The following is a 12,998-nucleotide window of genomic DNA, read 5'->3' as shown; positions in this document are numbered from 1 at the left end:
CGTGCAGATGGAATTATTTGGTCCCGCAGGCTAAATACAAGTCAACGGGAGCCTATTCCCTTCCTATCCAAACTATCCTGCTGCAACCTAAGATAAAAGCCCTATTGAGGTGGGGAGCATTCTCACCACCAGGAAAACAGAGAGAAATAACGAGGAGGCTGGGAGCTGGAGAGGATTGGGGGGAGGAATACCCTGTGAAAATGGCAAGATAATATCCTCAGAGCACATGAGTGAATTGCTCCAAGGTGGAGGTTTGCCATGTGTGCAGTGCAAATCTGTTACGCTCCCAGAAATGGCCACAGTTTGCCCTTGATCCATGATGTGAATTCTTGAAGGAATATGATTCCATTCACCAAGCAAAAATATGGCATTTCATACCGCTCTGCTACAGGACCTAAATGGGAGTGATTCTGCCCTTTGTCGGCTCAGTGCAATTGCTATTGACTTTAGTGGCAGCTGCACCTGTTTTAACTTAAGGTAGAAGTATGCCTGTTTCCAGATATGGAAATATATTCTTCCAACAGCTTAGGCTCAATTCTCCACTGACTTGCACCTTGGGAAGCCATTTACACCTATGCAAAGCAAGTGCAAAGTGGATGTGAAACATTACCCTTCTGAGTTGGGAGTGTTTTACACCTATTTCACACTGGTGAAAATGCTCACACAGTGTGCAAAGCATAGCAGAATCAAGCCTCTTATTTGTGCCAGTGACCTTCCTGCCATGTAAATGCAAATCTGGAAAATAAAAGATTTTTGGGCTGGATTGTGCTCTTGGCTCCAACAGAGTAAATCCAGAGTAATTCTCCATGCTAAAATTTGTCTGTCATGAGCGGCCAGTCCCTGCATTAGGCTATAGAAACATGGGTGCAGAAAGGTCATGTGCACCAGAATGTGTGATTAAGGCCTGGTCTACACTTAAAATGTAGTTTGACATAGCCACGGAACTCAGGGGTATGAAAAACCCACACCCTGAGTGATGCAACTACATCGACTTAACCCCTTGTGTAGACACAGCTAGGTCAGCGGAAGATCAAGCTACCAGTGCCCGGGGTCGTGGTGTTCGTACCCTGATGGAAATACCTCTTCTGTTGATGTACGATGTGTCTACACTACGGGGTTATGCCAGGATAGCTACAGCACCATAGCTATGCCACTATAGTTCCCACAGTGTAAACATGGCTTTAATTTCTTCTCATGGAAACTGGCAAAGTGATTTTTGCTCTTCGTCAGGCCTTTCATGAACACTGCTAGAAATCTGTAGCTAACTACACCTGCTCTGCTGGTGATCATGATGGGTCAGACTCAGCCCAGGGTTTATGCTTGTGGAAACTAGCATACATTCTACACAGTGCCCTGGCAGTGGAAAGTCAACAGGCAGGGTAAGTTGAAGTGATGAATGATGGGGGACAGCAAAGCTCGAAAACGTATGGTGCTAAGTGAGGAGAGAGTGGTCAGTGCTCATTCAGTGCATTCCCTCAATAAATGCTGTTGGGGAAGCTCCCAGCGTAACATGAAGCTATCCCGCCCTGGCTGGAAATCCCCACAGAGGAAGATGGCCTCTGCCCCCCAGTGAGGTGTGTTCAGGGGGCCAGGCTGATGTAATTCATCGGGCCCTGGTGAAATTGGCCCACCCAGTGCAGTAAGCCTGCCCACGTTGAGGGATCACGGGAGCATACTGTGGTCAGAGATTTCAAATCAGTAGCTACATGGCTGGTGGAGAATCATTGCCAAGGAAGGACGGAGGCTGAGAACTTTACTCACCATATACAGTCAACATGCAGCTGCATTTCTCCTGGCCCAGCTCGTTCTCAATGGCCACAGTGTAGTCTCCACTGTCCTTGGAGCTGCAGGTGGGGATCATTAGTGTGCAGACACCACTTGTTGAGTTGTACCAGAATTTAGAATTGGCCGTGATGTTCACGTTCCCTTTGTACAATGTCACCACTGGGCGGGGGATGCCCACGAAAGCACAGCTCATGGTGCAGTCCTGTCCCTGGCACACCGCGTGGTTCTTCAGCGGAGTAACGAAGTGGGGGGCATGGCGCCAGTCTCTCTCGTGATACTCCTTAAACTTGACGTTGAAACGCTCTACAAAGGAAACAAAGGGATCACCACTGCCTGCTTCCAAATGTGTAACACAGCAGTGCATACCTGCAGACAGACAGTCGGAGCCTCCTGGGCTCTGGGTTCTCCTCCCATACTTGCATGAATCACGAGTAGCTACTCCAATCAACTCAATTACTCTGGTGTAAGACACAGGCCCTGAGTTCCTTTTTCCCAGTTAGGGAACACTTGCCAAAGAGCAGTGGGAATGAGCAGCACATCTCAGTATGATCATTCCTAGCACTCCACCAGCCCTCTGCACTTATAAATACAAACCAGTAAGCAATATGTCTGGTGGGCAGAGCAGAGGGCTGGGAGTCAGGACCTCTGGGTTCTATTTCCCACCTTAACACTAGCTTCCCATGCAACTGTGCGCAAGTAACTTAACGTGTTTGTACCCCGTCTGTAAAAAGGTGTCAGATTTTTCTGCTTATGTAGATGTTGAGATGCATAATTTCTCTTGTTAATGTTATTAACTTGAAAAGAGGTGTGGGTTCTTTGGTGACAAGGGGCTTTAGAAATGCAAATCATTATAATAAATTATTACACATGACTGTCAACTGAAGTATGTAAACTCTGTTGGGGGAGGGGTAAGCATTGCATTTCTGCACCGAGGGACTGGCAGCACACGGAAGGCTGCAGAGAGTCAAGGAGACTGTATGACAAACTGCAGTGTGCATTGCAGGAATGTGCTACATTTTCCAGGCATCACTGAAAAGCATTTTTCAAAACTTTTCTTTTTTATGTATTTACTTTTCCCACCAGTAGGCGCTCCAGCTGGGTAAAGCTCCTTGATCCTAAAATTTAATATGAAAAGGGAAAATCCTGCTCTCAGTTACACCGACCTTATTCTCAGAGCTCAGTTGGCTGTTTTTCTCATTACCCTTAGGATGTGACATTAAAGCAAAGTCCTTCTATTTTTCTCTAAAAAATGCACAACTTGAAGACTGCCTGTCATTTTCAATGAGAGACAGGGAGTAGTTCTCTGCTACAACTATGGCCTGCTATCCTGCATAAAGAACGGTTGCTCTCATGTTCCAAGGCACAGAAAACCTAATGGTTCTTTTATTTACCCCTGATTAACATCAGTCTAACTCCACTATTAGTCCATATTTGCAGCAGTGTAAATGAGATTAAAATCAGGCCTGGAGTAGATCCAAGAAAAGAACACTGCTATGGCTATAGTTGGAAGTTCTTTCTTTCTTGATAACAACCTAAAACAATGGAAATATCTTAAGAGAAGTGATATAATTGTGTCCAGGTTACATGGCACGAGAGAGGCTGATTTTAAATACACATATGCCTATAAATCATCTGTGTGACATCTACAGTATGAACATGATTGGAAACATTAGAGCAAAATGTGCTCATGCTCCTCGGAAAATTTATCTGCAGCTGTCCAGCCTGCTTGGTTGTTTTGTGCTAATGTCCTGCTTATTAAACTAGAGATAGGCTTGTGTGACAAAGTTTGGATCTGGATCCTAACTATCTCCAAGTGTCTGGATCTGGCATTTTGGTTTGGCCCATTGTGGGTATACAGTCTACTTATGATCCTGATATGAGCTTCCCTTGATTGTGGGAATGTTCAGCTCTAGGGGTTTGTTTTGGGCCCATCTCTAATGAGAACATCATCTCACTAGGCCTCAACACACCAGTTAAGAGTGGAGGGAAACAAACTGGCGGGGAGGGAGGGAGGGGGAGAAAGAGAGGTATGACTTAAATAATCACCACATCTAGTGGATATCACAAGTTTTAGCAACTTTTGCACCCTACAGCCTATATGTTTTTTTACAAAAAAAAAAAAAAAAAAAAAAATTTACTGTGCCTCACAGAGTTTTTTGCTATTCATTTTGGAAACTATCTGAATGTGGCCAGCAGTGAGTTGGAGGGCAATTTAGTAGTAAAATATGAGCACTCTCTAATGTCAAGACACAACTACCCTCTATTTACATATACACACATAGAGAATATTAGTTTCATTATTATGCATATGACTCTAGGTAACACTAGAGGCCCCAATCAAGAGTGGGGTCCCATTGTGCAAGGTGCTGCACATACACATAAAGGAGAGAGTCCCTGCCCCAAAGCGATTGTACACTCATAGATGAGATGACAAAGGATGGGAGAAAGGAGATATTTTTGTCTCCATTTTACAGATGGGGAACTGAAGTACAGAGCGATTAAGTGACTTGCCCAGGGTCACATAGGAAGTCTGTGACAAGGCTGAGAATTGAAGCCAGATCTCCCAGGTCCCAGTCTAGTGTCTTATCTACCAGAACTCCCTTATTCCTCCCAGTACATGCATCTATTTGAATATTTACCTTTGTCTTTAGAGATGTACCAGGGCTCCTTGGAATCCAGAGGGTCACTGTCTCCAATGTCATTGCGGGCGATAACTCGGAAGAAATATTTCCTCCCTGGGAGCAAGGCTGTGACAGTGTACTTGTTACTGTAGACTTTCTCAGCTGCAGTGAACCAGGTGGCAGTACTAGCATCACGCTTCATGATGACATAATGGGCATGCCCATCATCCATTATATCAGGGGTGTGATCCCATTTCAGCGTCACAGTGTTCGGCACTTCCTCAACCAGCTGCAGATTCTTCGGTGGCCGTGGGAAATCTAACAAATAGGAAGCACCTTTAGGTTTTTGTTTCTCTCGTTTGGGATTTTTTTTTTCTTTCTGTTTTTTTTCCACAAAGCAAACCCTTTTCAACCCAGGTGCTGCCTTGTGAATTGCTTGTGCATATTGTTCTGCATCTAGTAAATTCTAGTACTTGCATGCGCATTCCTAAATTTAATTTAGTTGGACCTTTCCAGACTTAAATACCTGGGATCCATGGCAGACTAGTTGGATCCCTGTCTAAACCCAGCTGTGGCCTGTAAGCTAAGGCTTTTGCTATACTGTACCTGCCACATGTACTTGGATGTCATACTGGGCTTCACCATAGTCATTCCTCAGGAGGATCCTGTACACACCAGAATCAAAACGCTTGGTGCTGTGGATAAGGAACTGGGAGTGGTTCTTGCCTTTGGTGATGATCTCTCTCCCTTTTGTGGGAATTCCATCCTTTTGCCAGGTGACAGTTGGTGGAGGGGAACCCTGCCGAAGACAAAGGTGTAGAAATAATGGTGGCCTTAACCTTTCAGTATATAATAGATAGCTCTGAACCTAACATAACAGTATCTTGGATGCAATCAATTTGATATCACCAAAAATATTCCAAGGAGAGCACTGCCAGGGAATTTTGGCAGCAGCAATGCCAGGGGAATGGATGCTCTACCAGTATTAGGCCAGATGCTCTGCTGATGTAAAAAGACAGAACCCCACTGAAGTCGATAGCGCTATGGTGGTTTACTCCAGCTGAGGATATGACCCTTCGTTTTTTGTTTTCTTTTCAAGATGGTGATGTTGCCAAGATTCTCGAACAGGTTAAGAAAATCAGACTTCCCCCAGCATTACACTTGATGCAGCGGTCTCTACTGACTCAGCTGGAGAGATTCCAATATAACCTCGAGGCTAAAACGTATCCCTGTTTGTTCTTCTCCAAACACTTTTTAAAAGCAGAGGAAGGAGGGCTGGTGCAGTAGAGATAATACCTCAGCTCCAGACTGCAGGCCTTCCTTAAGGGCCTGCTCCTGCCATCTCTCGACTCCCACTGACGTCTGTGCCTGTGCTGATGACTCTCAAAGCAGAAGGCACAGGATCGAGCCCTTAGTCCCGGTTGCATCAAATCTCCCATTGACTTTTGTGGGAGCTGTGCCTGAGAAAGGACAGAGCCAGGACTGCAAGATTCATTCCCTAGGGCTAGACCCTGCTGTCAGTTACTCTCGTGTAAATCAAGCACAGTTGCATTGTAATCAGGAGTTTAATGAGGAGGAAAGGTAGTGGTGTAAAACTCTACAAGTGAGCCCTCTCATCCTGGTTCCTGGCTTGGCTGAGCAGTCCTTTCTCCTCCTTGGCCAGGGCAGTGAGAATTCCCTGTTCTGTTTCAATCTATTATCACTGCTGATTGTCATCAGTGGAGTTACTCTTGCTTTAGGGCCCAATCCTGTGAGGTGCTAAGCACCTCCCGTGACATACAAGCAACCTCAGCTCCCATTGACTTCAGTAGTGATCCAGGGTGCTCAAAGCCTTGAAGGTGCTTGGCCTTAGAAGCCACAAACAGTAATGTTTCCTTTAACAAATTCATGGCCCCCATTAATTCCCCACTACTACAAAGCATGCTGTGCCTCTCAGCTCCTACCAGGGAACATTCTTGACAGCTGTAATACAAGACAATAAAATTCCTTGAGACCATCAGAGTGAAGTACCCATAGGAGCAAATGGGAAAGGCTTGACTCTGTATCAGCCACAAGTTGTACCAAGTTGAAAAAGAAACCCCTTCCTGGCCCCATGTGACAATCATGTGCACCTTTATTAACATTTCTTTATGAAACCTTCTCAGATCCATGCCAGAGAGCGCAGAACAGATGACAGGATTCATAAAGGTGTAGTGAGTTTGGCATCTCAATCTGATAACACTGCATTGCCGTGATTAATGAAACAAAAGTCACACCCATTTTAATGCTGTGTCTCTCCAAGTAATTGTTAGTTGGGGTTGATATTAACTCCCTATCGCAATCCACACTACTGAGGGCTAGATTGGGCAATCCTGCCTCAGGCTGGTGAGCACTTACTCCTGGGAGTGGCCCCTCCAACTTCACCAGCGTGAGGAAAACTTACAAAACCTCGCCCCTAAGAAGAGTCAGCATTTACACGTGGCTTCACATATCCAAAGTGCTGCATGGCCGTCGGGCCAAATCCTACTTGCCTTACTGTGCAAATTGTCCTACTTAAGTCAGTGTGATTGCTTTTAGGAGGAAAGCCCGCACAAGTATTTGATCCTTTCACACCTAGCCCTGAGGCATGTACCTGTACCACTTTAGAAGTCCAGAGGAAGGAACTGTGCCTCAGAGAATCATAATACCTTCTGTGCTTCCTCATTCTCAAGGGAGTGAGTAATCAGCCACTGGTCTTGACCAGAAGCAGGTTGCTTCATCTACTCCCACAGCTGTGCTGGCCAGTGAGCCGGTGGGGTAGAGATAAGGATTTGACCATTTGCCTCCCTGCCCACCTGTACAAAGTGTGGGGATATATTGGGCACTTATTCCCTGATTCCTCCACTGCACCTACAGTGGAAATGTGAGGTGGCCTTGGGGAATTTTAATGGCTGTTCCAACCATATGTGGGTTGTGGGATCAGGCCCTACATCTGGGAAAGGAGGAAAATGGGTTACGTGTAACATAAAACTTTGACTCCAAAAAAAAAAAACTTTCAATGCAGACTTTCCCTGTGGCAGAGCAGGGCAGAAGGAAGCTCACAGTAAAAGCAGCATGAATGCAGAGGGCTGTCCCAGCACGAACCACCATATGACTCTTCAGCTTGGCACTCAGATCAAACTTAGGAGGGGCTAAAACACAAAACAGATACCACCACAAGGAGAGAAAGAGAGAGAGAATAATTAAAATCTTAGAAGTCTTATATCTGAGTAAAGCCATTTCCCCTCTGTCAGCCTGCTGTTTTAAGCATCGTGCCATGAAAACAGTGGGATGAGAGAAAGAAAAACAGTTCTTGAAATTAGCTTCTGCAGAAGGTAGCTAAGAAATTAAGTTAGGGTGTGGGTTTTTGGGGTTTTTTGTTTAGGGCTAAATGGGGCAACACTGACACAGGTGCTCCTAGCGATGTTAATGGGACAACTCATGTGAATAGGTGTTCACCAATGTGAGGATTGCACAATCTTGCCTTGTTTTATTACAGCACTGTTCATCTTCAGTGTAAGGGGTCCATCATCGTGTGCATTTAACAACACTACCTCCTGCACTCTCAGGTTCTAGTAGCATATAACTAGGTGAGGAATATTTACTCCTTGGCATTCAAGGTCTCAATCAGGACAGTCAATTATATTTTTTCAAACCAAGGGGGGGGGGGGTGTGGGTGTGTGTGTGTGTGTGTGTGCGTGCGCGCGCGCGCGCGCGGGGGGGGAAGAAGTATCATAATTTAAAAATTATTAGTGTGAGAAAACGTTGTGCACCAAAAAAATGTATGTTGCTTGAAATCACCACTTCGATTTAAAATTAACTGCCCACCCCTTATTCCAGTCACCTCATAGCAGATCTGTTTCCTATCAAATTGCATGTGCTCTTTGTTACAGCACTGCATGTTCCTATTTCCCACCACAGTTTGCTTTGTTTTGTTCATACAGGAAACCTGAAGTTTGTTTGGTGTTTCTCTTTTAGGAGAGGTAATAATTAGTATCAAGACTGCTAGTGCAATTCTGAAGTGAAGGCCTAAAGGAAAAGCTGCTTTTAATGTATATTCTAATTTTGTGCTGTTCAGCTGGATGTTGTTTTCTGACAATCCCGTGGTCAGCGCCAGCTGGCTTTATTCCTGATGGAAATCACTGCAATGGAGCATAACTCATGAGTACGGTCTCTTGCCTTGCTAGCCTTTCTACCTCTTAAGGCAGCTCTGACCCCTGGGAACATCCCAGAGACAAGCTGTTTGAATTTCCTAACTAGCAGAGTAAAAACAAATTCACTACCCATGAGTGCTAAACCATAAAAGTTTGAACTGCCACTTCTTAGAATAGGGCTCCTAAGGGATACTAATGATAGGTCAGTTGTCTCAACTGTTATTCTCAAGATGTGATGAGTTCCTCTGGAGTCTTCCCCTTGACAATGCAATTACATCCATGTTGTCTGTTTATCACACTGCCACCTGATTATTTATTTGAACTAAGGATGTCACTCTTAGCGATCCAATTGGAAAAAGAGTTATCTGTATCTCAGTACCATTGTGTCTATCACATATGGACACTTCCAATGATATAACAGCTTACCTGCTACAGATCAGTGCACTATCTACCCATCTAACCCATCAAGAGGCATTACTAACAGCATCAGTGGCAGCAGTGGGGAGAATTCCCTGAGAATTATCTCTGCAATCACATAGCTGACATTGGAGACTACGGACAACAGAAGAAGCTGCAGCCGGGGCTGTAGCGGGAGATTTCAGGAACTGCTGTGAAGGATTCTTATAGTTCAACCCTAGCAGAAAGTGTGGCAGAATATCTATTAGTCCAGCTCCAGGACTCTAGAAAGAGCTTCTGCTGCCCAATGTCACTTGCCAACATCTTATCTGCAAACTCTAAGCGAAGTTTACTCAAGGACATGAGCAAAAAATAAGACCCGTGGCATTGAGAGTGTCATTTTATATTGGAGTAAACCACTGCACAGAACCGAACGAGCACTTGCTCATAATCTTTTCTGGGAGAAGTTTATTCATTTAATTTAATTCATCTTCATTATGAGTCTGAAAAGGCTAGAAACTCTGGATTTTACCCTATATATTTGAGCTGGTTTTCCGTAAGCAAAATCAGATCCCTAATAGATCCTCCTGGATGACGGGCAAAGTCCTTTGTGAAAATATATTTGGCTTGAGCTTTTGTGGACATTATAAACCGGTCACACTGGCGGACTGTCAAGGAGGACACCTGGATTACACGCCAGTGTTCATCTAGCCATTAATAAAAGCTCACAAAGCTTTATTACCTGCAAAGAGCATGAACTTAATTAATAGTCACTCTGTGAAGCTTTGTGAACCAGGGCTATTAAAATAAACAAACTGACTCATGAACGAATGGGTGGCAAAAATGACTTGCAGCCAGACAGGACATCCTGGGTATTACCTGGAGGGGGCATAGCTAGAACTCCTTTATCTAGCTCTGCTGGCTCTCCCACACCAGCTTCATTCACAGCTCGGATTCGGAAGAAATATTTCTGCCTCTCCTGCAAGCCTCCCACCGTATAGCTGGTGCCAGAGATTGGGATTTTAGAGCATTTTGTCCATTCCTTGGTGTTCTCAGCGCGCATCTCGAGTATGTATCCGGAGGGCAAGTCTCCCTGATCTGGCTGCTCCCACACCAAGGAAATGCTGGAGTTGGAAGAGTCAACCACACGGATCCCCTTCACCATTCCTGGAGGTTCTGAAACAGCAACACAACACTGGTGCTGAACAGAGTGTACATAAAACAGAGGGACTCACCCTTCTCTCTGCACCAACCCCATATTTAGGCTTACATTTTCAAAAGTGACTGATGATTTCAGCTGAATCCTTTTTTGGGTGCTCAACCTGAGAGACCTTAAAGGGGCCTGATTTTCAGTAAGTGCTGAACACAAGGTGCTGCCCCTGAGGTGTATGAGCACATTCCTATACCCTGTTCCCTTTAAGACTGAGTTCTAGGGGCACATGACAGCACATGATGTGTGACTTCAGTTGCAAGAAGTGCCTTCTATAAATAGAGACAACCTAGCTCTGGCAGTGAGAAGCCTAGTGTTGGGGAAGGATTCTTCAGAGTAGCCAGGAAGGACTACCTAGCAGGAGAAGGATGAAAAGCCGAGAGTATTTCTTACAAAGTTTTTGTATTTCTTGGAGTCTTTTATATCTTCTGTTGTTTTACAACACTTGCCCTGAGGAAAGAGATGTAGAACCAGACTCAAGTGCTTGGGTGGTATTTGGACTACCCCCACTGATGAATCTGCCTACCAACCTACCAGGCCCCTTTAAGGTGTTTCCAGGTGGATGCCCCAAAAAATGAGGTAATCACCCAAAAATTGCTAGTCAGTGTTGAAAATTTAGGCCTCAGTTTCTGCTCCTCAAGTCCACCCAAATCCATTGTCATAGTCCCTGCAGTGCTTCATAATACATAAAAGGCATCAGAAGAACTAAGGATGGAATATTCAAAGCTACCTAAAGGCTTTGGATTAAAATTAATGGGAATTGGGTACCCAAATTCCATAGGTGACTTTGGAAATCTCAGCCTAAAATGCTAAAATAAAAAAAAAAAAAAAAGAAAAGAAAAAAGAAAAGAAAAGAAAAGTGAATGCACAGGGCACAGTGAATGCATACCATAAACAAACATGCCATTATAAACTGTTTTACAGAATAGAGGTTCACAGTGGGCTACAAGGAATGGATGGGAACATTCAAGAAGTGTTCTCCAGCTTTTTGTCTGAGATAAAGAGTCATATTAAATATGAAGAGAACTGTTTTTTTGGCTGTGACATTTTGTAGTGTGGCCCTCTGATATGACGGAACCTAAATGTTTTCTCATTTGGGGAACTATTTAGCCTGGGGCCCTACTATGTAGGTGGAAGAATTATCTCCCCTCTAGTTCCACTGACTCTTACTGTCCCAGTGTTTTCCTAAACTACTTACAGCTATTGAGATCCCTTCCTGCAACAATTACAGACACTCCCAAGTGTCATATGGAATGGATGCTACTCAGGGACCAATAGGCCCATCATAATAGATTACACAGCCCAGTTCTGATCTCACTGAGGTTACTGGGAGTTTTGCTCTGACTTCGATGGCTGCAGGATTAGGCCCACGTTTTCACCAATGAAAAAACAGACACGAAAACTTGCTCAATCTTCTTTTACTAATTCTGCAGAGGTTTCTCCTTCTTTTACCAAAGGCTAAAGGGCGGGGGGAGAGGGGAGGTAGGGAGATAACCCTACAAGGCACAATTTTGTGGTCCACTGAAGTTCATTAAACAGAAATGATTTACACTGGTATGAAGCGACTACATTATGACTTTTGACAGAGTACAAATACCAGGAAATGAATGAAAGCCTCTCTAGTACAGAAAGCATCAAAGCACAATAGCAACTTATCTTATCTGTGCATGCTGTTGGCATACAACATGGGCCTCGTCATGGAAAATAGCTTTAGGAGAACTAGGGAATAAGTAATAAAAGAAACATACTGATGGGGTCCTTTGCAACAACGGAGTTTGAGGCTGTGCTGGGATGTCCAGGCCCTGCACGGTTCACAGCTATAACATGGAACTCATATTCTGTATCCTCCAGCAATCCATCCACTTTGAACTTGGTATCTAAAGATGGAAATGTCACAGGTGTGTAGCTAGTTCATAGTTTTTAGGGAAAGTCCCTTCATGCATAAAAGAACTCCCAAGTGATCATCAAAACAAATAAATACATAAAAGTCACCTCTGGGCTGAGACGAAGCATGAGAAATTTCAGCTCAAAGAGACATTTTGGGGGAACATTATGAATGATGATGGTCCCCTTTCATCGAGTTATGCACCCCACTTACAAAATAGATTCCAAGGAGGACCCCTGTGACACAGACAATTGTGTCTTAAATGTATAACACAGGAATTGATTTGGCCTTAAATGTATAACATAGGAAAAAATGTATAATTTGCCAGTATAATTCCTTCTGCTTAATTCAGGGCCAGGGTCTGATGCCTTCCCTCATGTCTGATAGTATTTTTCCCATGAGCAGTCCCATTATACTAATCACTGTAAGTAAGACTATTGGAATCTAGTCTTCAAAGTCTCAGATTGATCCTCCATTCAATTTGATCAAAACCTCTGGAACCAAATATTTTGTCTTAAAATTACTACCACAACTTCCACACTTTACACTGATTAATTTTGGTCCATCAATCAATCAATCACCATTTAATTAATAAGGAAATCCAAAATTCTGAATGAGATAGAAGAATCCAAAAAAGAATCACAATAATAAAACATGATGAAGTCCAAAAGTCTTGTTATTCATATGTTGTTGACATAAATGTTTCCATGTGTTATATAAGCTGTGATTGTATATATCATAAATGATCACTATTACAAATGGATAACAAGCTCAGTTTCTTATTTAAATCAACTTTGGTCAAAAATGGAGGAAGGCAGTGGAGTTAGTCAGGGGAAAATTTTGCTATGTGTATGCTTGAAATTAGGCACCAAAATCCTTTATGTGGACACGTAAATAAAAATGGCCTTATTCTCAAAGGTGCTGAGTATCCAGAGCTCCCATTTGTGCTA

At 43.8% G+C, this 12,998-nt stretch overlaps 1 protein-coding gene across 1 annotated transcript in view; it reads right to left on the bottom strand.

The window, feature by feature from the left end:
• Positions 1-12,998, bottom strand: part of IGSF22 (immunoglobulin superfamily member 22) — a 39,513-nt gene that overhangs the window by 2,727 nt on the left and 23,788 nt on the right. Inside the window, exons 17-22 of the mRNA XM_067540638.1 lie at positions 11,912-12,040; positions 9,833-10,129; positions 7,467-7,555; positions 5,013-5,205; positions 4,425-4,724; positions 1,762-2,088 (exon numbers count right to left, since the gene is read on the bottom strand). Of these exons, the coding sequence (XP_067396739.1) occupies positions 1,762-2,088; positions 4,425-4,724; positions 5,013-5,205; positions 7,467-7,555; positions 9,833-10,129; positions 11,912-12,040 (1,335 nt within the window). The remainder of the gene's footprint in view (positions 1-1,761; positions 2,089-4,424; positions 4,725-5,012; positions 5,206-7,466; positions 7,556-9,832; positions 10,130-11,911; positions 12,041-12,998) is intronic.

The sequence above is a fragment of the Emydura macquarii genome, unplaced genomic scaffold (assembly GCF_026122565.2).
Source record: "Emydura macquarii macquarii isolate MOO-44397 ecotype Brisbane River unplaced genomic scaffold, CSIRO-AGI_Emac_v2 contig_587, whole genome shotgun sequence".
Taxonomy (NCBI): domain Eukaryota; kingdom Metazoa; phylum Chordata; order Testudines; family Chelidae; genus Emydura; species Emydura macquarii.
The sequence above is the reverse complement of the archived record's forward strand: the minus strand, read 5'-3'. Positions and strand labels throughout refer to the sequence as shown.